This window comes from Chaetomium fimeti, assembly GCF_033439085.1.
Source record: "Chaetomium fimeti strain CBS 168.71 chromosome Unknown B0H64scaffold_2, whole genome shotgun sequence".
Lineage (NCBI taxonomy): Eukaryota > Fungi > Ascomycota > Sordariomycetes > Sordariales > Chaetomiaceae > Chaetomium > Chaetomium fimeti.
The window spans coordinates 3800335-3822304 of record NW_026944330.1 but is presented as its reverse complement, the minus strand read 5'-3'; the positions used below and the strand labels follow the sequence as shown (position 1 = coordinate 3822304).

General features: G+C 56.8%; 9 protein-coding genes across 9 annotated transcripts; 4 read left to right on the top strand and 5 right to left on the bottom strand.

The window, feature by feature from the left end:
• The first annotated feature begins 1883 nt into the window (after positions 1-1883).
• On the top strand, positions 1884-2834 carry B0H64DRAFT_98871 (uncharacterized protein). Its single transcript, XM_062809064.1, has one exon. The coding sequence runs from the start codon at positions 1997-1999 to the stop codon at positions 2696-2698; it is 702 nt and encodes a 233-aa protein (XP_062662882.1). The 5' UTR covers positions 1884-1996; the 3' UTR covers positions 2699-2834.
• On the bottom strand, positions 2488-3449 carry B0H64DRAFT_388215 (uncharacterized protein). Its single transcript, XM_062803256.1, has 2 exons — positions 3055-3449; positions 2488-3001 (listed from the first exon to the last, which is right to left on the bottom strand). The coding sequence occupies exons 1-2, from the start codon at positions 3235-3237 to the stop codon at positions 2825-2827; spliced, it is 360 nt and encodes a 119-aa protein (XP_062662881.1). The 5' UTR covers positions 3238-3449; the 3' UTR covers positions 2488-2824.
• Positions 3450-3634: 185 nt separating this feature from the next.
• B0H64DRAFT_98846 (uncharacterized protein) lies at positions 3635-7357 on the top strand. Its single transcript, XM_062809063.1, has 3 exons — positions 3635-4164; positions 4222-4817; positions 4869-7357. Exons 1-3 carry the CDS (start codon positions 3820-3822, stop codon positions 7192-7194), a joined length of 3267 nt encoding a protein of 1088 aa, XP_062662880.1. The 5' UTR covers positions 3635-3819; the 3' UTR covers positions 7195-7357.
• A 592-nt stretch (positions 7358-7949) lies between these two features.
• Positions 7950-9722, top strand: B0H64DRAFT_439745 (permease for cytosine/purines, uracil, thiamine, allantoin-domain-containing protein; the record flags this gene model as incomplete). Its single annotated transcript, XM_062806448.1, has 4 exons — positions 7950-8197; positions 8253-8417; positions 8473-8874; positions 9020-9722. The coding sequence occupies 4 exons, from the start codon at positions 7950-7952 to the stop codon at positions 9720-9722; spliced, it is 1518 nt and encodes a 505-aa protein (XP_062662879.1).
• A 32-nt stretch (positions 9723-9754) lies between these two features.
• B0H64DRAFT_422840 (uncharacterized protein) lies at positions 9755-12431 on the bottom strand (the record flags this gene model as incomplete). Its single annotated transcript, XM_062805581.1, has 5 exons — positions 9755-10807; positions 10932-11584; positions 11639-11717; positions 11896-11965; positions 12063-12431. The coding sequence occupies 5 exons, from the start codon at positions 12429-12431 to the stop codon at positions 9876-9878; spliced, it is 2103 nt and encodes a 700-aa protein (XP_062662878.1). The 3' UTR covers positions 9755-9875.
• Positions 12432-12954: 523 nt separating this feature from the next.
• B0H64DRAFT_98765 (peptidase M50B-like-domain-containing protein) lies at positions 12955-14164 on the top strand. The gene is made up of 3 exons (XM_062809062.1): positions 12955-13285; positions 13400-13807; positions 13886-14164. Exons 1-3 carry the CDS (start codon positions 13058-13060, stop codon positions 14096-14098), a joined length of 849 nt encoding a protein of 282 aa, XP_062662877.1. The 5' UTR covers positions 12955-13057; the 3' UTR covers positions 14099-14164.
• Positions 14165-14986: 822 nt separating this feature from the next.
• B0H64DRAFT_439742 (chromatin assembly factor 1 subunit A-domain-containing protein) lies at positions 14987-17038 on the bottom strand (the record flags this gene model as incomplete). The annotated part of the gene is made up of 3 exons (XM_062806447.1): positions 14987-15429; positions 15483-16841; positions 16903-17038. The coding sequence occupies 3 exons, from the start codon at positions 17036-17038 to the stop codon at positions 14987-14989; spliced, it is 1938 nt and encodes a 645-aa protein (XP_062662876.1).
• A 1581-nt stretch (positions 17039-18619) lies between these two features.
• B0H64DRAFT_316786 (uncharacterized protein) lies at positions 18620-19750 on the bottom strand (the record flags this gene model as incomplete). The annotated part of the gene is made up of 1 exon (XM_062800303.1): positions 18620-19750. One exon carries the CDS (start codon positions 19748-19750, stop codon positions 18620-18622), a length of 1131 nt encoding a protein of 376 aa, XP_062662875.1.
• A 1034-nt stretch (positions 19751-20784) lies between these two features.
• On the bottom strand, positions 20785-21784 carry B0H64DRAFT_371719 (uncharacterized protein; the record flags this gene model as incomplete). The annotated part of the gene is made up of 5 exons (XM_062802177.1): positions 20785-20838; positions 20911-20983; positions 21066-21133; positions 21198-21323; positions 21410-21784. The coding sequence occupies 5 exons, from the start codon at positions 21782-21784 to the stop codon at positions 20785-20787; spliced, it is 696 nt and encodes a 231-aa protein (XP_062662874.1).
• Positions 21785-21970: the final 186 nt, after the last annotated feature.

The following is a 21970-nucleotide window of genomic DNA, read 5'->3' as shown; positions in this document are numbered from 1 at the left end:
GGGGGGCGTATTGAGGAAGGAATCGCCATCAAATTCAAAGGCCAATAGTCAACCACGCCCCAAAGCTACAAGTGGTAAGGTACCATGGGACGGAAGGCACGCTATAGCGAACTAAAAACCACAAACCCGGAAGAGTTAACTCAAGTCTGCGTGTTCGTCCTTGAATTTAGTTCTAGTTCTTCCTCTCATACGTCGCTGGTCCTGCTTCTCACATCTCAGCTCCCTTTCCCACCACTGGCACTTTCAACCTACATTAGCGTTTTATTTCGCATCCAATAATCTGACAAAGAACAGCGACATCATTTGATTCGACTTGAGCAGACACCATGAGGCCGACCGAAACCGAGGTTACCGAGGCCGCAGCTCCGGAGCTTGCGATCGCCTCTTATCCACCAGGATATGAACATCTTCAGGACTTCGCCATCAATCGCTTTGGCTGGTCCATACCAATCCCCGTGGACGTTGACAAATACAACTTGACTCACCTCACTGCCAGCGCTATCTGCGTAGCTGTGTCGTGGAAGTCGGCAGTCAAGAGTATGATGGAAGCCGGAACAGTGCCTTGGAGGACCTCCTTTTCCTTCACCGATAAGGAGCGCTAGGTGGTTCCTAGCGGTGCCAAGTAGTGGAGGTGCGTCCTCGTCGGCTTTGCCGTAACGGGCCTAGGTCCAGAACATGGCAGATCTCCCCCGACACCACCTGTTCCAGATGAACCGAGGCTCCAAGCGAACACTACGGGGCCGTGGATATGTAAACCGACTCCTATCCCAGGTCTTGGCTCGAGACAAATTGTCATGGTAGTTGCGAGGGTCGTCAGGCATACGCCTCAGAAATCACGCCTATATGCCTTGTTAGGCCCAAGGAACGGATTTTGCATGCTCTATAGCATCCGGCAAGAAGAATGCTTTTTTCTCCCGACATTCCGTATGCAGCCGGCATCCCTCGGTATCAAAGCCGAGAATCGGAGGAAAGCCTGGAGTATCAATGTCCGCAACATTTGCTGCCGCCAAACAATCCAAACTCCAAGGTCAACATCGGCGACTCGAACCCCGAGTTCAGAAAGTTCAGCTCTGACACCCCAAAGGCAGCGCTTAGCCCCAATCCCCCAGACTCAGAGTTCACCCTCGGCGTCCCAAACCGGAATTTTACCCCAAAGTGTACCGACCACTAAAGAAGCAACAGGCGATTATGGGAGCGAAGATCTGTTCGACTTTGAAGAGTTTCTCTATGGTGAGGGGCAAAAGGGGTTTGAACCTACAAACGGGTGCGGGGACGAAGAGCTATTTAACTTTGAGGAGTTCCTCCGTAGTTATGGCCAAGAGGGCCTCGAACCAAGAAACAAGTGCAGAGACGAGGAGCCATTCGACTTCGAGGAATTCCTGTATGGTCAGGGCCAAGAGGGACTTGATTTCACCGTTTAGGTTGAAAGCACATTCGGGTTGGCCTGCCCTGGGGTACAATGTTGCATGCGCAACAAATGCTTAACTATCGGGATGAATGCACGGGGGTGCCGGTTTTTCTTTTTTCTTTTTGCTTATAGCGGCACGGGAAGCGGCCAACAGTGGGATAGATATGGGAAAGGAGAAACAGGTATAGCAAATGCGAAAGACAACCCGGAACCTGGCATTGGTGCTTGTTTTAGCAATTGTAAGAAAAATACATAAGAGAAACAAATAAAAAGCGAGTTTGATATGATTAGCCGTCTCAATAACGGAATGCCGGCAGCGATTTGTTTTATCTGATCGCGAGTTTTGGAGTTGTTGGCTCAATTCAGGGGGTTTCCATGACCTCAGGGGCTCAGTTGTTAAGGGCAACGGACATGTGGTCCGTGCATTGGGACATCAAACCCCACCATATTCGCGATGCTCACCCTATCCTGTCCTCAGCACGCGACCACGATTACAATCATCACGGATTCCGGCGCAAACCACATCCCTCCACCCACCATTCTGATTTCAACCCCCCCCTTCCCTGCCACGACGACACACCCGCCGCCATGCGCCCCCTCCATCCCTCTCCGCTCCAATTCCATTCCCTCGCGCGCATCCTCCGCCCCCCCACCCCGCGCCGACCACTCCAGAACCCTCTCCGAAAGACAAGACAACGACAACCCTACAGCAGCAACCCCCCGCCAAACCCCAGATCACCAAATCCACAATCATCACCCCCAAAACAAAACCCAACCACAACCCCAACCACAACGCGCCTCGACCGCGTCCTCTCCCGCCTCCCCCGCCGCCTGCAACCCTACGCAGCGCGCCTGCGCGGCGCCCCCGCCACGCACGTCGTCGCCTTCCTGCTCCTGCACGAGCTGACCGCCGTCGTGCCGCTGCTCGGCCTGTTTGCGCTGTTCCACTACACCGAGCACGTGCCGGTCGCGTGGATGGTGGCGCACTACGGGGGGTATGTGAGGGAGGGGGTGGGACGGTTTGAGAGGTGGTTTCGGAGGAGGGGGTTGTTTGGGTTTGGGTCTGTAGAGAAGGAGGAGGGGGGTGGAGGGGGGGAGGGGGGTGTGGGTGCCGATGCGGTGCTGTCGCGGTGGGAGGCTGATCCTAAATATCGCGTTCTTGTCGAGGTTGGGTTGGCGTACGCGCTGACCAAGGTGCTGCTGCCGGTGCGGATTGTGGGGAGCGTGTGGGCAACGCCGTGGTTTGCTGGAGTTCTGGGGCGGTTGAGGAGTGCTTTCAGGAGGGGGTGATTCCCCGTTGAGGGAGCGTGTCTAGAGATCGGGCCATAGTCGTAAACTCGGGCCCTACAAGAGGCGATGTCAAAGTTGCTGGTGGTGATAGGTTTGAACCCACTCGAGGCCAGGAAGGATCGGAGGTCATGCGAATTCCATTCCACGCTTCCACCAGTCCGATATACCCCTCTTCTCCATGGCGGCAGCAAATTCCTTGACGGATTCGACCTCGAACAGCCCAGTTCGTTCTTCCGGCCGAATCACCTTCGACTCTATTGGCGCAGGTTTTAATGCCAGCTGGAAGTCTTTGTAGCGGAGTCTCTGCATTGGGGTCAGCTCGTAGCTCTCTTCAAATTGTGTTTCTGGGCCCTTACTTGGACAGTCCCTACCCATTCCTTCACACTTTCCTCGCCGCCTTTGCAGTACATGATGCCCGGACACCCTCCGCTCCGAAGAAGAGCATAGCAATCAAACTTGCTTGCTGCCTTGCGAAGATGAGCAACCTTCTTGCGGGAGGTGATGTGGTGGGTCCGAATTAGGGCGTGAAAGAGTGGCATGGCGAGCTCATGGTTGGCTGAGACTCAACAACGATGAACGGGAGTGAAAACACACAAGGAAGGGAAAAGAGCAACAGTGTCGCATCCCACATGACACACGGCCCGTGTCATGAGAGGAGGTTTGGCTCTTGACTTTATCTAGGACAGCATGTGAGTAAAATAGGAGTCCAATGAAACACATAATTACCCAACTCCCCAAAGCTTAAGAAAAAGATCATCACTCGGCTGAAATAAATACTGACTATAAACTGGTTAACACTTGTTGCGAATCTACTCACAGTATGTAAACCCTCACACACACGGTGTCCACCCCCTCACGTGCCCACGTGTTGAGATGCCTCATGCCAAGCCCCTTTCATCGAATACAACGCGACATGATCACGCCTGCCTTGAGCGAATTCATAGCACAGCCGAGCAAGCGAATTGGCCCCGAGGCCTCACTTGGCTCCCGTTAGATGTCGTTCTCTCAGCCAAGAGGTCTGCTGCCTGCCAACAACCCCCAAAATATAACATTGGCTTCTCAGCAACTTTCTCGATGCTCATCTTTGTTTATCCGACATCGACACGTGCTGGCGGAAAACCATGCCCTTTCTCTTTTCCTATGTCTGCGACCTGCTGCAACGCCTTGAAGATAATCGACTCGCTCGATCAGGTTTGAAAAGCAACGCGGTTATTATTCAGGAGTGGTTCAGGGGACACCACGGATTGCTCCACCGCGACGACCACAACAGCGCTCCGCTCCTCTCTGCCCTTCTACCAGAGAAGAGGACCGACAGGGTATATTTCATCCGGGAAAAGAAGTTACAGGCCATCATCGGACGTGCGCTCGGCTTGGGCCGGTCTCGTATCGCAGAGTTGGGAAGATGGACCAACCCTGAGGCGGCCGCCGATTTGGCCGACTGTGTTGAAGGGATCCTGAAGCAGACGGTATGTTTATCTTTAATTAGCTATTTATTGGGAATACATGAGATTGACAAGGTCCAGCCAAACCCCGGTTTACCCACCCATATGTCTGTGACGGTTGAGGAAATCGATGGGCTCCTCCACAGCATCGCAGCTGCCTGCCGCTTCAGCTCACCTTCTGTGCGCAGGTCAGCTGAAAACCGGCCCGCTGACCGGGAGCTCTCCCTTGGAGAACTGTACCGGCGGCTGTCGGCTAGAGATGCAAAATGGCTCACTCGGCTCCTCCTGAAGAACTACGAGCCGGTTGTTCTCGACCAGAGCGTCGTCTGTGCAGGCTACCACCCCCTACTTCCAACTATCCTGAAAGTCCAAGATGATCTGGCTGTTGCTGGACGTATCCTTGACACCCTCAAGCTGGACCGGACCGTCACAGGCAAAAGCGAACTGGCAGAGTATCTGAAGCCTACTCTAGGAGTCAAGATTGGCCGTCAGATGTGGATGAAAGGGCGGAGCATCAAGCACTCCTTGTCCATGGTCCAAGGCCGAATTAGCTGCGAGGAGAAGATGGACGGAGAATATTGCCAGATCCACATCGATCTCAGTAAAGGCCGCGACTGCATCCAGATCTTCTCAAAGAGTGGTAAAGACAGCACAAAAGACCGCATAGCCCTGCATGAGTATGTTGCTTCCGGTTTTATCTGAGCTTGGGGGTTACTGACGGATGACAGCTCAATTCGAAAGTCGTTGCAGCTTGGACACCCATCTTGTCCTTTGAGACATGGCTGCATCCTAGAGGGCGAACTTGTGGTTTACAGTGACAAGCACCACAAAGTCCTGGATTTCCACAAGATCAGGAAGCATGTCTCTCGGTCTGGATCTTTCCTGGGGACCGACAAAGACTCGCAGCCCCACCCTTGGGAGCATCTCATGATCGTTTGTTACGACCTGCTGATGATAGACAACGAATCGCTCCTCGCTGTCAAGCACTCGGAAAGGTTCCAACGCCTCAAAAGTGTCATCACCCTAATTCCCGGTCGATCTGCATTAGTGAAGCGAGAGCTCATTGACTGTGGCAGGCCGTCTGCTGTCTCAGACCTGCGCCGCGTCTTTGCCAAATGCATCACAGCACGAGGGGAGGGACTTGTTCTCAAAGCGGACGACCCCTACTTTGACTTTAGCACCCAGTGGCGGCCTTTCAGCTGCTGTGCCATAAAGCTCAAGAAAGAGTACATTGGGCATTTTGGGGACATTGGTGACTTTGCGGTCGTCGGTGCGCGGTTTGATGCAGCAAAGGCTCGCACATACGGCATCCCCGGGCTCAAATGGACGCACTTCTATGTGGGTTGCCTCGACAATAAAGACGAGGTGCAGCGGTTTGGTAAACGACCCGTGTTTGTTGTCACAAATGTGGTCGAACTGAATGCCAAACAGCTTGCAGCGTTTGTCTCATCTGTGAACCCGGAATCAATCCGGCCAGAGGAGAACACGGCTATCTCTCTGCGCATAGAACCCGGGATCGATCTTGGGAAGCGCCCGTCGTTTATATTTCCCACACCCCCAGTGTTCGATCTCCGCTGTTTTTCATTCGACAAGGAAGGCAACACTGGTTTCTGGAGCCCAAGGTTTCCATCTGTCAGCAAAATTCACTGCGACCGAACTTATCACGACACCATCTCCTTCGAAGAACTCCAAGAGATGGCGGCCAACGAACGGAAGTCACCCCCTCCAGAGGACAGCCAAGAGCTCCTGGGCTGGATTGCAGCTCTGGAGAACTCCGAACCCAAACGCACTGCCGACACAGCAAGCCAAGCGACCATTTCCACCGTCGCCAACTCTGTGGCCCAGTCGTCCCAAACACCGAAACCCGGTAACCAGCAGGGTTCGGCTGCGCAATCTTCGACGACAGAAAACATGTCCGATTTTGCGAGACAGACCCAAAGCGCGCACGTCGGTGTGCAGATGACCCAGACGACATCCACTGTCGCCCAAGAACTCGAGCCGGCAGCTTCAGCCCGAACCGACAGCCAATCGGCGACTACACTGGGCCGGAAGAGGCCCCTCGAGCCGTCAACGCAGAGCAGCATCCCCGAGAGGAGCAAGATCCAGCGACGGTCCAGCGACCAGGTCGCCTCTGCCGCCTCTCTCCCCGGCAACGACGAGGCCGGTCCCTCGGTCAGCCAGCCGGAGCCCTCCGCGGGCACCCACATAAGCCCGTCGCGGCGCAGTGCCGCAGTGATCCTGCCCACTCTCCGACCATCGCTGCGGGCCGAGGCGACCGTTCCTTCGAGCTCCGGCCCTAGCCACGAGGCCAGCATGGGCAGCATGCTGGAAGGGCTCCGGCCTTCCCTACAGGCATCGATCTCGTTCCACGAGACCATGCTGCGGTCGTTTGCTGCTCGGGCTCCTTCGACGCCGGCGGTGACTAGTTCTGCGGAGGTCCAGGAGGCAGGGTCCCAACCTTCCGAGCAGCCCGCCGAACAAGGCGCCGACCAGCCCGACCAGCCCAACCAACCCGACCAACCCGCCGACCAGACTGCCGACAACACAGCTGACAACACCGCCGTTGGGACGGCATCTCCCAAGTGCCGATACCTCGGCGACACGTGCGAGATCCTGGGCTACTCCATCCTCGTGTCACCTTGTGTTGCCGACTTTCCCTGGGTCACAGACAACTTGCTCGGGGGTCACGGCGTGACCGAGTTCCTCCGCGACCCCAAGGAGTGGCCAAACGCGCAAGCCGGCCGGGCTGCTCCGAGCGGCACCCCCACCCCCGCGCCCTCCGGCAGCTCCAGCTCCCGCCGCCGAACCAAGATCATCATCGTCGACCGCCGGCGTGAGCAGCCCACCATCGATTTCCTGGACTCGGTCGAGGCGGCCGACCTGAGGCGGCGCAACGGCGAGCGCGAGTACGTGCCCATCTACGACTGGCACGTGCTCGAGGAGATCCGCGCCGAGGAGAGGAGGCTCTACAACACCCATCAGACGCCCGGGCATCAGTTCGACTTGGCCCATCAAGCTAGCATCTGGAGGCGGTTCTGGATTGGGCTGGCTTAAGCGGGAGGAGTATCCATCGGGGCGTGGTTGACGACGGACTGTGACCCTAACCCCGGATCTGTATCTGGTGGTGGAGCGAGCCGTCGGCCAGAACCGGCTTGGCACGGGGGCGATCGCGTGGGGCCAAGATTACCGCGGGGTGCACGGATTTCTGGTTGAGCCGTTTGTCTCACCTTCCTCAACACCACCAATTATCATTCCAGAATAGCATTGAGAGCGTGTGTTTCCCCGGGTCCTTTGGGCAGAGACACTCGTGCGTCAATCCATATCAAACCTACTGGCTAAGAGAGGAGAGGCGTCACGAGCACGCAAGCCGGAGTGTGACATGCAGTGCGTAACATTTCTAGTGGCTATTGACCGTTCTTTTCCTGATCTGCGCTACGGTGTGAAACATGACTCCTTGACCTACCTAGGTAGGTAATCTGTGTACATGCACTGAAGATATCCTGCCTAGGATCTACACAGTACTAGTAGGCCGATCTAGGCCCCTCTCCCCCGGTGACCATGCCGATTTCCGCGGGGTGCCGCGAGTGGGTCCGGGACTAACTCCCACACTCCCGCCGACTCGGAGCTGAGCCGATGATATTTTTTTCCTCCGTTTGACCCAAACCCAGGTCCTTGAGTCATATTTCCTGTCTTTCTCTCTCTTCCGTGGTCGCTCTTTTCAGATTGCCAAACCTCACAAGTGGTGACCGTGAGACAATTTTTCGACCTCCCAACGGGAGAACCAACAATCGCTCTCTCTCTCTGTCACGATGACATCGGAGGCCAAGGTTGATGAGACGACCCCGGGGAGCGACCCGGAACGGGACTCCGTTCATGGCGCCGCTCCCGATGCCCCCGCCGGCCGATGGGCCCGCCTCCGGCGTATCCTCCACAAGCTTGTCGTGCTTGGCCGCGTCGAGGTCCGCGGTATCACCCCAATCCCCGTCAAGGAGCGGACTGTTGAGAAGACGGTGAACATCTTTACGCTGTGGTGGTCCATGAACACGAATATTCTGGGGTGAGTAAACCAGGGTGTCTGGATCAAAAAAGGGTTGTGGTCTAACAGTCAACAGCATCACCTTCGGCATGCTTGCCCCGGTTTATGGGCTCAATCTAAGGAACAGCGCCTTGGTCATCCTGTTCTTTACGCTGTTGACGACTATCCTTCCGGCCTATCTATGCACGCTGGGCCCCAAAACCGGCATGCGGCAGATGCTGCAGGCGCGGTACAGTTTCGGGTAGGTTGGCCCTTGACCCTCTAACCATCATTGACCCCCTGTTGACGCTCTTCAGCCGCTACCTCGTCACGATCCCCGTCCTGCTCAATCTCGCCACCCTCACGGGATTCTGTGTCATCATGGCCGTCATCGGCGGGCAGTGCCTCTCGTCGGTCGCCGACGGCAACCTCAGCGTGACGGTGGGCATCGTCATCACGGCCATCCTGACGCTGGGCATCTCCTTCTGCGGGTTCACCGTGCTTCACATTTACGAGCGCTACGCCTGGATCCCCGCCATCATCTCCATCATCGTCGCCGTCGGCACCGGCGGCAAGGAGCTGCGGAACCAGGTCAGCTATGACGCGCCCCCGCCGGCCTCGTCCGTGCTGTCGTACGGCATGATCGTCGCCTCCTACATGGTGCCGTGGGCGTGTCTGTCGTCCGACTTTACCACCTACATGAAGCCGGATACCTCCTCGTATGTGCCCCCCCGCCCCCCCTTTCCATCCCACCTCACCCCCACCCCATACCCCTCGCCGCACAACCCTCTCTCTCCAACCCAAACCCCCTTAATCTCCCTTCCCATCCCAGAAGAACACCCCCCTAACTCACCCTCACAACAGCACCAAAATATTCACCTACTCCTACCTCGGCCTGGCGACCCCCACCATCCTGCTCATGACGCTCGGCTCCGCCATCGGCAACGCCATCCCCAACGTCCCGCACTGGCAGGCCGCCTACGACCAAACTCTCGTCGGCGGCGTGCTGGCCGCCATGCTGGCGCCCGCCGGCGGCTTCGGCAAGTTCCTCGTCGTGCTGCTCTCCTTCTCCCTGCTGGGCAACCTGGCGGCTACGTCATATAGTGTGACGCTGAACTTGCAGTTGTTGCTGTTGCCGCCGCGGGTGTTGGCGCGCGTGCCGCGCTATGTGTTTTCGTTGGTTTTTGCCGCGGTGGTGATCCCCGTAGGGATTCGGGCGGCGGCGGATTTCTTTGTGAATTTGGAGAATTTTGTGGCGCTGATTGGGTATTGGAGCTCGGCGTTTTTGGCGGTGGTGTTGGTGGAGCATTTTGTATTTCGCGGGGGGGATTGTGCGGCGTATGATCCGGAGGCGTGGAATGATGCGAAGAGGTTGCCGTGGGGGGTGGCGGCGCTCGCCGCGGGGGTGTTGAGCTTTGGGTTGGTCGTGCCGAGCATGGCGCAGGTGTGGTGGACGGGGCCGATTGCAGAGACGACGGGGGATATTGGGTTTGAGTTGGCTTTTGTGGTGTCGGGGTTGTTGTATCTGCCGTTGAGGTGGGTGGAGAGGCGGTGGGCGGGGAGGTGATAGGGGGTAGTGATTGAAGGGGGTGTGGGAAGGCATGGCGTTGGAAGAAAGCTAGGGATATTAATGAGGGGGGTGGATGGGATTTGGGAAGTAGAACTGAGTTCAACGGATACCCTAGATGGCGTTCAACATGCACATTACTTCATACCCTTACTACCCTCGCAGATCCAAGATTACCAAACTTGTCGCCAGCGCCGGCAGCAGTGGAACTGACAACTTGCCCCCTTCCAACTTCCACTCGACGGTTCCCCACGGCGTGCTCTCGATGGCGGTGGTATTCGGCACCAAGACCGCCACCCCTTCCACATCCACATAACCCCCATTGACCACGCTCACCAACATCCTCCCATCCACCACCCAGCCCGCCACATCCACCACCTCGGTCCCCTCCGCCTCCACCTCCAACACGCTCGGTCCCTCCCCACCCACCACAAACCCCAACACCTCCCCCCTCGTCAACACCCTCGCCAACTCCCCATGCGCCGCCGCCAACACCGCACTCGTCGGCCACACCCACGAAATCACCCCCTTCACCCCACGATTCACCGCCAACAGCACCATCACCCAACTCTCGCCAACCCCCGGATCCCGTAGCCAATAATCCTCCCCATGAAACGCCTGCGGATTCAGCAGCACCGTCTTGGGCCACCGGCCCAACCACGCCCCAAACCCCCTCCACGCCTCCAGCCGCCGCGGCACGTCCCACACCGTCCCCTCACAGTTATCACACCCGCAGTCCCCATACGTAGCGTTGCACGCGGTGCCCCACTTGGAGTGCGTCGCGTTGATCCCGATCGGGTAGACGTCCGCCATGAGCAGGTCGGCGGGGGCGGAATAGGGGCCGAAATAGTAGTCGGCGCAGTTGAGCGTGATGGCGACCGGGTGGTAGGGGTCGAGGGCGTGCAGGAGGGTGGTGGCCGCCGAGGGGAGGTGGAAGGGGTCTTGCCAGCCGTCGGGCTCGTCGGCGGTCCAGTAGGCGAAGAGGCTCGTTGTGGAGGGGTGGTGGGGTGGGGGGAGGGAGGCGGGGATGAGGGTGGTGTTGCGGTAGATGGAGCGGAGGGTGTACATGTAGGGGAGGTTGGTTTCTTGAAAGGGGGGGGGGGGTTAGCTTGGTTGGGGGGGGGGGGGGGGGGGGGGGGGGGGGGTAGGGGGTTGGAAAATAAAGTTGGGTTTTGGCGGGTTGGGAGGGGGGGATACGGTTGTACATACGAGACATGTATTCCAACATTGGGCCCGAGTCATTGAAGCTGGTCAGAGGGGTCATGGCATTCAGGCCGAGTGCGGCGTACTGGTCGATTAGGGATGAGTCGTTGTGCCGGAGGAAGCCGTCGTAGGAGGCATAGAAGCCGTAAGGGAAGAAGGGGGTGAAAGTGTGGTTTGTGGACGGGTTACTGAAATAAAGGCCGCCACGGAGGTTATCGATGCGGGTCACGCTGCCATCGGGCTTGGAGGGCAGGTAGAGGAGGGTGGTGGTGACAGTCCAAGCTGGGGTGCCATCCTCTGGGGCACCGTAGAGGACCACTTCGATGGGAGTGAGACTCGGTTTTATACGAGCGAGTTCGAAGCGAAAGATGTTGCCGGTGGTGTTGACGGGGACTGTGTTCTGCACAAGGGGCTCGTCGTCCTCGGCAACATTGATGGAGAAAATCAGCCGGTTGGCCCACTTGGATGAGCTGGTTGTGTTTGGCCAGGGAGTGCCGTGATACATTGAAAACTCGGCATTGACAACAAACTCGCCGTACTCTTCGTTGTCGAGGTAGAGGCTGTACCGCGGCCGAAACAGGACATGGAGGAGAGGCTGGCCAGGGACAAGGGGGCTTGGAGGCGGGAGGGTCTGTCCGCCGGGGTCAAAGTTTGGGTATCTGGGCCAGTTAGGAGATATCCAAGGTATCCGGAGTCGCAATGTAAGTACTCACCCAAGTTGATAGACCTTCCCGCACCATCGTGGCCAGTCGGGATGCTGCCCTGTTTGCTGACTACGGACGACGATGATGACTGCCGTCAGGCAGAGCCACCAGAAACGAAACCAAGCCATGGTTGCGGCCGTGTTGAGTAAGAGGAAAGGAGGGCGGGGGGGTTACACGACTTTTGAAGCTGGGTTTTCCCATCCCTTGGGACCCCGCGCATCCTGATATTGCTGCACGCGCCCAATTTATCCGCAATGTAGAAAGACGGTTTGAGACATGTCCCGGCAACAGCCGTGGGGAAGTCTGAATTGAATCTTGAACCCCATTCATACCTAACTAGAACTAGATGTGCAGACCTTGCTTGGGAATGACCAGATTCAGACGGTCAAATTCAGACAGAAGACAGATGCGGAGGGGCCATGTTGGCGAGCACCACTCTGTATCCGTCCGAATCCTCAAAAGTCTTGCCACATCCGTCCCAATAAGGGTTGAAGCTCGCAACGGCTGGGAAGCCACTTCCTTCCATCTGCGCCACTGCCCTGGCGTGACTGTCGGTATCTGGGAGATAGAAGATCAGAAGGTTGTCCCGAGTGGGCGCCCGGCCGACGACGTGACCTCGGGTCCGCGTGAACTCAAGGTGATAGCCAGCTGACTTGTGACCTAGCATGACACCGTCAAAGCCTTGGTGGTCTACAAAGCTGCCTAAGACCTCGAACCCGAGACCATCACGATAAAAAGGCAACAGTTTGTCGATGTCATCTGTTGGCCGTGCAATGCGGATGTGGGCTGCAGCGAGTGCCATAGTTGAGTTTCATGTGATGGCCGAGGCCACAATGACGTCGGTTCCGTAATGGAGTCTGGAATGTACCCTTCTAGGCTTCTCTTAATGAGGTCGAAGTTTAAAAAGTAAGAACCGTGCCTGGCCCCAGCATCATCCCCGCATCACCAGGGACTCCCCACAAAGATAATCGAATCGAGGACCCTTGCACGTGCCCTTGCCGCCTTTGGGAAGGATCCGGGAGTTGCCAAGTTAACCGAGACACGCTAAAACACACCCGGCCCATGCGACCGCCAAGGGCCCGCCAACAGATCCGATCGGCAGCCAGCCACTGCCAGCCCTGCAGCACGGCCTCGTTGGACGCGCAAGCATCCCAGTGCGACCACCACCAACAAAACTCAGCTGTGTCAGCGGTTTTTACTGTTCCTCGAATAACTACCTAACCAAACCAGTCCTTCGTTCTCGCCCTCATCAAATCGCCAACCACATCGGCGGCGCCATTTTACCACCAAACCCATTAATCTTGAACAAAGACAACCACCTACCGAACCTGGACCCGCCATCACTATCGCTATCGCTATTTCTCGTCCATACGCAAAGTTACCACAAACCGTACCTCGAAACAACCCGATAGCGTACAGACCAACACGATGGCCCCTCCGGCCCTTCGCCCTGCTATAGCTACTCGGGCCTGGCGTGCTGCCGGCCCCCACGTCGCCCGTGCCTCCGCAGTAGCCACCTCCGCCGTCATCTCCCGCCGGGACCTGACAGTCAACGACGCCCAAAGAGTCACTCTCGGCGTCATCGCCGCCTACGTCGTCGCCATCGCTCTCTTATGGAACCTCCCCTACATCAAGTGGATTCTATGGCCGTTCAAGGTACGCCTGTCTCTCTCCCCCCACCGCCACACCACCACACCCTTCCCCCTCCCCCTCCTACCCCACCATCCTCCCCAATCTCTCCCAACACCACTAACCCCCACAACCCCACAGATGCTAGTAATCGCCTTCCACGAGTTCGGCCACGCATTCGCGTGCGTCCTCACAGGCGGGCGCGTCAAGTCGATCAGCCTGGACCCGCGCGAGGGCGGCGTGACACACATGCAGGGCGGGCGCAACGCCATCACCCTCCCCGCGGGCTACCTGGGCTCGTCGCTGATCGGCGCGCTGCTGACCTTTGCCGGGTTCAACATCAACGCGAGCAAGATCGCGAGTATTGTCGTGGGTGTGTGTTTCCTGCTGACGCTGTGGTGGGGCCGCCGCGATTGGTTGACGATTGGGACGGTGCTGGCTGCGGTGGGCTTGTTGGTCGGGTGCTGGTTTATTGCCCATGCTGAGGCGCTGCGGTTCGTGGTGCTGTTTATTGGCGTCATGTCGTCGCTGTATAGCGTTTGGGATATTGTAAGTCTCTTGCCTTTATCCCCCCCTATTTTTCTGTCTGCGTGATGTGGGGTGTGCGTGGCACTAACAACCGAACAGTGCGACGACCTCATCCTGCGCAAAGTCAACAGTTCCGACGCGAGCGTCTTCGCCCAGCGCTACGGCGGGTCCTCGCAGTGCTGGGGCGTCATCTGGTCCATCATCTCGCTGGGCTTCATGGTCGCCGGCATCATCGCCGGTATCGCCGCCTTCCCGCAGTCCGCTGCCCAGCAGAGAGAGGACTCGCAAAACTTCATCCCGACCAAGTTCTAGGCCGGTTCCGTTCGTTTTCAGCAGCATTGGTTGGTTGGGTTTCCGAATTAAGCGGGTGTCCGTGGCCGGATGAATTGAGGGCATGGGGGGGGGGGGGTTTGGTGCCAGGCGTTGACAATCGGATGGATGGATTTAATGACTTGATACCCGGGGTACTTTTCCTAGTGGTGAGCTGGATGCGGTGAAGCTTCCAGGTCGGTCTCTTCTGTATGATAACCAGATCGGTGATGACGTGACCGTCGTGTATGACTTTGGGAGTATGATAGGACACCTAGCTAATGGTTCTGGCGGATGGAGAAAGCGTAGCATAAATACCTATCCATACCGGAGGGAATAGCATGTCCTCCCATCCCTTACTTGAACCTCTGGTAAATCTCGACATGGGCGTTCGCTTGTTTGGACACGATGGCGAATTCTAGTAAACATGCGATAAAAAAAAGTCGTTAACTACATGGGGAAAATATCTGCTCCGCTGTAGGTATGTAGGTATGCCGTAACGCGAGCCGGCAAAAACTCCAAAAAAAAAACCTCCCTGTGAAGATAAATGAGCCCCTTTCCACGCCACCCCCTAGCGCTCCGTGATATATCCCACCTCGACAACACCCATGCGACCGTCTGGTTGCCCTTACCGTATATTTCTCGCTGACCACATGTGGCTCATCCACCCTCCTCCCAACCGAACTGAACCCTCGCCACAGCCCTCCTTCTACCGAATATTTTGCACCCGCGACGCCAGCGAAGCTCTATACCGTAATTGATAAGGAAACTAGATGCCGGATCCCCTGAACCCACCAAACTCCATCCGCTATAAACATGCCCAAATCCTCCAATGCGGCTCGACCCCCAGAGCACAGCAGCTTTGACGTAGCATGACGGCTGATGAACCGTCTACTCCCCCTTGACTTTAAACACCTTGCCTGACTTCTCAAAAAGCGCCTCGAACGACGTTTTGATCTGGGTCCTTGGACAGCCCGCGTGACTCGCCGCGAACAACTCGATCACGCCGACCTTGCTCAGCGTCGGCATGGAGCGCACAAGGTCCTTTAGCTTTTGCTGCATGTCTAGTGGCAGCGGCTGCTGCGACTTTTTGGTGCCTGCCGCTGCTGTTCCTGGGTTGAGGGCCTGGAAAGCATCTGCCGGTGTCGGGGGCGGCGCCATCGGCTTAGCATGGGCGTCCTGGGCAGAACTCGAGGAAGCGGAAGCAGTCGTGGCAGATGCGGACGTGGATGCGGTTGCGGCGGAGGATTCGTTACCTGCGCTGGTTTTCGATTTGGGCGACTCCCAGTAGCTGGTCGAGAAAGGGTCGATGCTGTGATGGTGTTCGAGCGGTTCTGCAGAATGTCAATAGGTCGATTCGGGAGAAGGACAAGATTCCACGGCATACCTAGAACAAATTCCAGTCGGTATTTGTATAACGTCGGCTCAGCCGAGCTCCGTTTACGGTTCTCCCAACATGGCCCAAAGCTCTCCGGTTCCATACCCGCAGCGAAGCCCCTCCTCGCAGGGCCGGTATCTTCGGAGTCATCCAAGAAATCCTCCATGTCTTCGTCCAACTCCAGATCCTCCTCGTCATCATCCAAGTCGTCCACGTCTTCGCCCTCCTCTTCTTGCCACTCCGCCTCGGAATCATATTCGTAGTCCAGGGGAAGAATTTTGGAGACCGGTTTCCGGGCGAGTTTCTGGAGGCTTTTCACGCCCGGTGGTAAGCCGCTGATGGTGCCGATGTATGGTGGCCTCACGTCTTCCCGAAATTTGATCGACTTTACCGGCACCGACTTCAGGACCTCCAGGGTATGCTTCATCTGCACGTTCTGTGATCCCGTGGTGGGATCGGCGGGAGCGCCAGCGGAAAGACCCTCAAACTCGCTCATGAGTTTCTTGACGCTTGGATAGACACGCCCACGGCGGACTTTGTACGGGATCTGAAGCGCTTCTAGCGGCTCAAAGGTCGTTGTTGAATGTTGACGTTCGCCTGAGAGGTACTCGTCCAAAATCTTGGTTTTGGCCTCTCTCGTCTCTTCGTCCATCTGTAGGGAGTTCCTGGCCAGTTGGACATGTTCTTTGATGAAGAATGGCTTGAACATTTGATCATAAAGTGACGCCTCCTTGGCCTCCTTCTTCGCTGTGGCACCGGTTGACTGGGTGTCGTCGGATTTGGAAGCAGCCTCCTTCTTCGGGGTTATTGCCGTGCGGTTGAACATGCTGGTGAGCCTCATCTGACTGCGTGCCTTCTTGGCTTCTTCCTCCTCTTTCTCGCGCTTCTTTTTCTCACGCTCCTCTGCGCGCTGCTTCTTTTCTTGCTCCTTTTTCTCACGCTCCTCTGCCCGCTGCTTTTTTTCTTGCTCTTTTTCTGCCTTGTCGGCGGCAGCCTTGGCAGCTTTCTCCTCGGCCTTTGCGGCCTTTTCTTGCGCCTTCAGCTTCTCAGCCTCATCCTTCTCGAGCTTCTTTTTCTCCTTTTCCTCATCCCGTTTGCGCTTCTCAGCATCCCTAGCTGCCTTCTCTTCGGTGGTTAACCTCTTCTTTTTTGGTGGCTCACCGGCCGCCGCTTTCTGTGCTGATGATTTGGCTATGGCCGAAGTAAGTTGTGCTGGTGTGGCGGGTGTCGAGAGATGTGCTGGGGCTGGGCTAGGGGAAGGCGAGTTGGCGCTGAGTGGGCTGCTTGCCGGTTCGCTCAAGCTCGAACTGGATTTTGCCTGAGGCGAGGCCGGAGCCCCGAAGGAGGTGCGTTGAACATCGTTTTCTTCTAGATTGCAAAACCCCAGGGTCAGTCTATATCATCTTCAGGGTGGGCGGCTACTATTTACTGTCGCTCAACGAATGGTCGGTCTGGAAGTGATCCGAGTCCCTGAAAGCTGCAGGCCCGCACGACTCCGGGTTGAGAAAATCGCCATGGGATCTTTTCCGGCTAGCCAGATCCCGATCTTGAACTTCGGTCGACATGGCGACGAGAGACATCGAGATTAGTTCCCCGCGATATATAGTGTCCCAGGGAAATAGAAGAGATCGATGAAAGTGGCTGGTGCGAATCGAACTAAGAGATTGGCTAGATCATAGCCACGGGTCGTCCTCGAGGATGTTGTTGTCGTGAATTGCTCAATGGGCTGGTCGCTGTTTGGGGTTTGAATGTGGAGTTGCGTTGCCTTGACGAGGGGGCTGAAGGCAGCGATTGGTAAATTGAGCTGTGGTGCGAGCCTGGGGAAACGCGTCTCGGTCGCGACTCCCCTTATTAAACCGTGCGCGTCACGCGTCACTCAGTCAGTCGGTGTGTGGCGCACAATGTGGCTGAATCTTTAAAACATCCCAAATCGAGCTTGCCTGCACTTTCCCAACACGGTATCAAAGCAAGCACAAACTTTCATCCAAACCCCTTCACAGAACAAAACTGCGATCTAGAAGGTGTTCAGAAGCTTCTGTGTGGTTCTAGTGAGGAAATCACTTCCACACTGTCCTCCAAGCACATCCTCTCAACTGAATCAGGAACCAACAGAGAGGGCGGTCTCACACCTGTTTCATTACAGTGTATAGCAGTATTAGCCTCCAATTCATCCTCACTACCATCCAGTTTAAGCCCAAGTCCTCTCTTAGGTTGGGTTTTCTTATCACTGGTGTTTATTATATGCTGTATATGTGTCTTTGATCTAACCCGGCTCCAAGCCAGAGTCTGTTTACTATCACACCGTCCCTTGGCTGTGTTTCGTGATGTAAAATATTACCTCAGCACCATATTTCCTGTGCAGTCTTAATTCGTCATTGATGCAGCGAGAGAGGGATATATGGAACGTAGCATGTCAGCATGCCAGACACAATTCCTGCCTTCACAGCCCTGTGGATAATTCCCCTACTATAGCACAGGTTTGCCCTTTCACTGGGTGACTGGATCTCGGCAACACATCGCTTCCACAAGCGGTGGGCCGGACAAGAGCAAGCGCGCTTATATGTAGGATCGACTTCCAAGGCCAGGGTGTGCCCAGATCACGAGGTTAACCCCAGACTCACGAGGGATCGCCCTCCCGGTTACCAGGAACGAACCATTTCCGTGTCGTCATCGGTTCTTCGGGCCATTCCCAACAACTCCAGGAGCCTTGACCAAATAAGCAGGAAACAATAACCGATGGCTGTTGGTGATGTGGTGATGAGCAAGGGCAATAGCAATTCTCGGCATTGATTGGTATCTTAAAGTTCAGATAACCTCCCCCGTCCGGCATTCCATGCATTTTCGAGTCCTTTTGACCATGCCCCAGTCCATGACCCTGTCCCCGTTGGGTATTATTACCTAGACAGGCAAGCCGCGTCCCAGCAACGAGCGGCTATGTGAGAAAACGAAAACAGGCAAAAGGTTGTAATGACAGAGTCGAAGCGATCGTAAATGCCCAGCTAAACCCTCCCAACGCCAGAATGTGCATCGTCTGAAATGGCCGGATTAGATGTTTGATGTAGATGTATGAGGAAACAAAGGCGGGATGGTCAACAGGCGGCCGAGGAAACCCTGCCCCTCTTCGCCGTCTTGACGATTGCCGTCTCTTAATCGGGGTTCGCAATGTACAGCCGGCCGGCGGATAGCGTCGTCGTGCGCTCGTCCACACTCCCTCGCCGCTTCAGTTCGTCGACGGTCTTCACGCTCTTCTCGCGCGTCACGGTGGCGTGCTTCATGCTGTTGTTGGCCAGGTGGGCCGCGTTGCCAGTGAGTTCAGGAACGTTGTCCAACCGCTCGCCGCTGCTGCCGCTAGCAAAGCTCCTCGCCTTCCCACTAGCCGCGTCGCCCACCGGGGGCGTCCGGTCGATCGGCTTGTCCTCGACCAAGGACCCTGTCCGCTCCGGGGTGCCGCCAGGGCTCCACCTCGTAGCCCCACCTGCAGGCCCGAGGCCTCCGGACGAGCGGTACGCCATCGCCCTCCTGCCGCTAGCCGTGCTGTTCCGCCCGGAGCTGCCGGTCCTCCGATGGTGCAGCTTCTGAATGGCCACGTCGTCCTCTTCGCTCTCCTCGCCCTCCACCTCGGTGGCGCTGAGACGCAGGGGAACACCACCAACACCGTTGAGGTTGCTGCCCGGCGAATAACCGATGACGGTGGGCTTGCCGTGATGCCGGATCTTGGCCGCCACCTTCCCACCGGTAGAGCTAAGACCGGTCGAAGTGCGTCCCGCGCCGACTAGCCCTAGACCGAGGCCGCTGCCGGCCCCCACGATCTCGCGGTTCGCGCGCATCTTTGCGGCTTTCTGCTGGGCCTGTAACCTGGGGTCTTCATACTGCGCGCGGTCGCACCAGACCGTGGCTTTTTGTTTTCGGAGTAGCGCGACGTAGCTGGACTGCGGTGAGCCGCCGGAGCGGCTTGACGTGGATCTCCTTACGTCTAACGTAGGCGACGTCCTGTATGCGGCCGGCGGCGCCATCCCGCCGCCGCTCGAAACGGTACTGAAAGTATTGACACTCGGCGAGCGCCTTTGTTGGTTCGTCGGGGGTTGTGCAAGATGCGTCTGCTGTTGATGGGGGTTCGTGTGATATGATCCTTGCATGTTCGCGGGGAATGTATTTGACGATGTTGTCCTGGTTCGGCTATGGGTGTAGGACGCATTACTCGTACGATCCATGGGTGAGGGGCGGCGGCGAGTATATTGGGCATCGTAGGCCGGCTCGGCCGGCCACATGTGCGACATTTTGGTGATGGCCGCTGGTGAACACGGCCGTGAGGCCTCGAAGCAAGTGCCGGCGACAACGGCCGGTCTCTGTATCTGGCGCGGGCGTCGGTCGGCTTAACGGGTCGACTGATGAATTTGAGTTGTGTGCACGGAGGCTCCGGCCAGCCCCGATCATGCGAAGTCTGCAGTGATCAGGTAATTGACGGGAATAACGGGTTGCGGGCGGAGAAAAATTTGGTCGCTTCGCTTCGCGTCGATCGGTGATGGAAAATCGGAAGTAATTCTGGAGCGGCGAGTTTGGGCGAGTTTGAGGAGTCGCGAGGTCCGAGGGGAGTTGTTTGTTCAAAGAGGAGAAGGGATGTGACCTGAAATCAAAGCGCCTGGTCAGACTTGGCGGCTCCCACGTTGCATGGCCCGGCCTTGCTCTTGGCCCTTGTTCGATGATGTGATGTTGTGGAGATGATCCGAGCACTGTAGGAGGGCAAGTCGGCCTAACAGTTCCGATTTATTTTTTCTGGGCGTGACTTCCCCGTTCAAGATCCAAAACTTCTCTGCGGAGGCTGAGGGAATCGACGAGTTTCTCGGTCTCGGCTTTGCAGTGCGTCGTATGTGCTGTTGGTTGGCTAATCAGAATTCCTGTGCGCGCAGTCTCTAGCGCCCGAATCGGGCAGCGCCGTCGAATGTCAACCAACAGGCGCCAAAAGGCCCCTCAGGAAGCCTAGTTCATCGACTTTGCAAGGTGCAGTCTGGGAGTGTGCCAACGGACAAGATTTCGTCAAGGCGAAGCAATGGTGAGAACAAGATTGGATTGGGAGGAGTCTTTTTTTTTTCTTTTTCAATTTGCTCAGCACAAACTGATATCAGACTGTCGACATGGGCTTGGATCGGGCGACGATCAACCTGGTTGATGAGAGCTGAACTTGGGTGGGGTTAGACCATGGGGTGGGGTGGGGTAGCTCCAGGTTCTGCTGGCTGCGTTGTCGTCCACTTTCATCGAAAGAACCATGACCGGTCAAAAGTGTCAGAAATTGACGAGGCTATTCAGTTTAACGTTATGATTGAGGTTGGAGCCTGCGCAGGCTATGGCTCAGCATCGCATTGACATCCTACCCAAGCATCCGTCATAGTATTTATGGCAGCTCTCGAAACAAGGTCGCTGAGGCACAGATGCAACGTACCTTTGTTTCGCGAAGCCAACATGAGAGGCCGACCCAGGCGGCAAACGCCCCGTCATCAGTCTCGCGCATTGGCCTGTGACACCCAGAGGACCACTCGCCCATTGCACAACACCGTCATCATTTCAGGCTCAAGTTTGGTCTACCCATTGACAAACAATGGCGGCTCTGGCTTGCCGCTCAGGCCAGCCTTGTGGGGAGCCAACACGGCCGTCTTATCCGCCCACTGGTTGGCCGGCAAGCGGCGTGTGTCTGGTTGGAGCATCTCATTGGAACCCGCTCGCTGCTACCGTGGGGGTGACGGTGCAACCGAGGAACATTTCCTCCTTGTTACCGCCCGCCCACGCGGGGATTCCTAAGCTTGGCGCGGCATCATCAGCTGGCATGAAGCTGTCACCACTCTCATGCAGGTAGGTCTGTATTAGTGATGTAAAAGTCAGACGTTGCCACGAGACAAAATATCGCAAGCCGCGAATATCATCAACGCCATCACTGCACTCACGAGTTCGTTACCGAGTGAACGACATGCGCCAACCACGGGTTGGCTCGGGACCGGGGCTGATCGGCGAGTTTGAACGGATATCAGCCAATGGTGATGCTTCCCAGCCCTGGATGCGGTGCATGGAAGCGAAGGTTGCGGGGCCTCAGGGCTTGCGGGGCCTTTGTGGAGATTGCCTTCGCTTTGCTCTTGTCCCTCATCCGATCCATCGCGAGGGTCTTCCCGGCCCGGTAGCCAGGTACCGGAATCGTGCGTGCGCCTTTTAGAGTTCCAATTCGTTCTAGTTGAAGTGGCGCCGGAGGGGATCATAGGGAACTTCTTGTGTTGGAGATGGAGATTCTGTGCCTGCCCAAACCGGTGACCGGTAGATTCGGTCATGTCCGGGGCCAAGCCGGCGAGTTGACCGGCTTGATACTCAGCCGTCAAGGTTGTAACACTCCAAGATGACGAAGGATTCTACTACCGGAAGATGGGCGAGTCCGTTCGGAAGGTTATGTCGACAGGCCGCGCCAGGCGACGGACGAAGCGTTTCGGACTAGAGGGTGTTTCTAGCTATCCATCCAG

Coding starts and splice junctions, on each gene's coding strand:
- B0H64DRAFT_388215 (XM_062803256.1), bottom strand. CDS start 3,237: ATGCCACTCTTTCACGCCCTAATTCGGACCCACCACATCACCTCCCGC. Junction 3,002..3,054: donor AATGGGTAGGGACTGTCCAA/GTAAGGGCCCAG, acceptor ACCCCAATGCAG/AGACTCCGCTACAAAGACTT.
- B0H64DRAFT_98765 (XM_062809062.1), top strand. CDS start 13,058: ATGGCCCCTCCGGCCCTTCGCCCTGCTATAGCTACTCGGGCCTGGCGT. Junction 13,286..13,399: donor GGATTCTATGGCCGTTCAAG/GTACGCCTGTCT, acceptor ACAACCCCACAG/ATGCTAGTAATCGCCTTCCA. Junction 13,808..13,885: donor TGTATAGCGTTTGGGATATT/GTAAGTCTCTTG, acceptor ACAACCGAACAG/TGCGACGACCTCATCCTGCG.
- B0H64DRAFT_98846 (XM_062809063.1), top strand. CDS start 3,820: ATGCCCTTTCTCTTTTCCTATGTCTGCGACCTGCTGCAACGCCTTGAA. Junction 4,165..4,221: donor AAGGGATCCTGAAGCAGACG/GTATGTTTATCT, acceptor GACAAGGTCCAG/CCAAACCCCGGTTTACCCAC. Junction 4,818..4,868: donor GACCGCATAGCCCTGCATGA/GTATGTTGCTTC, acceptor GACGGATGACAG/CTCAATTCGAAAGTCGTTGC.
- B0H64DRAFT_98871 (XM_062809064.1), top strand. CDS start 1,997: ATGCGCCCCCTCCATCCCTCTCCGCTCCAATTCCATTCCCTCGCGCGC.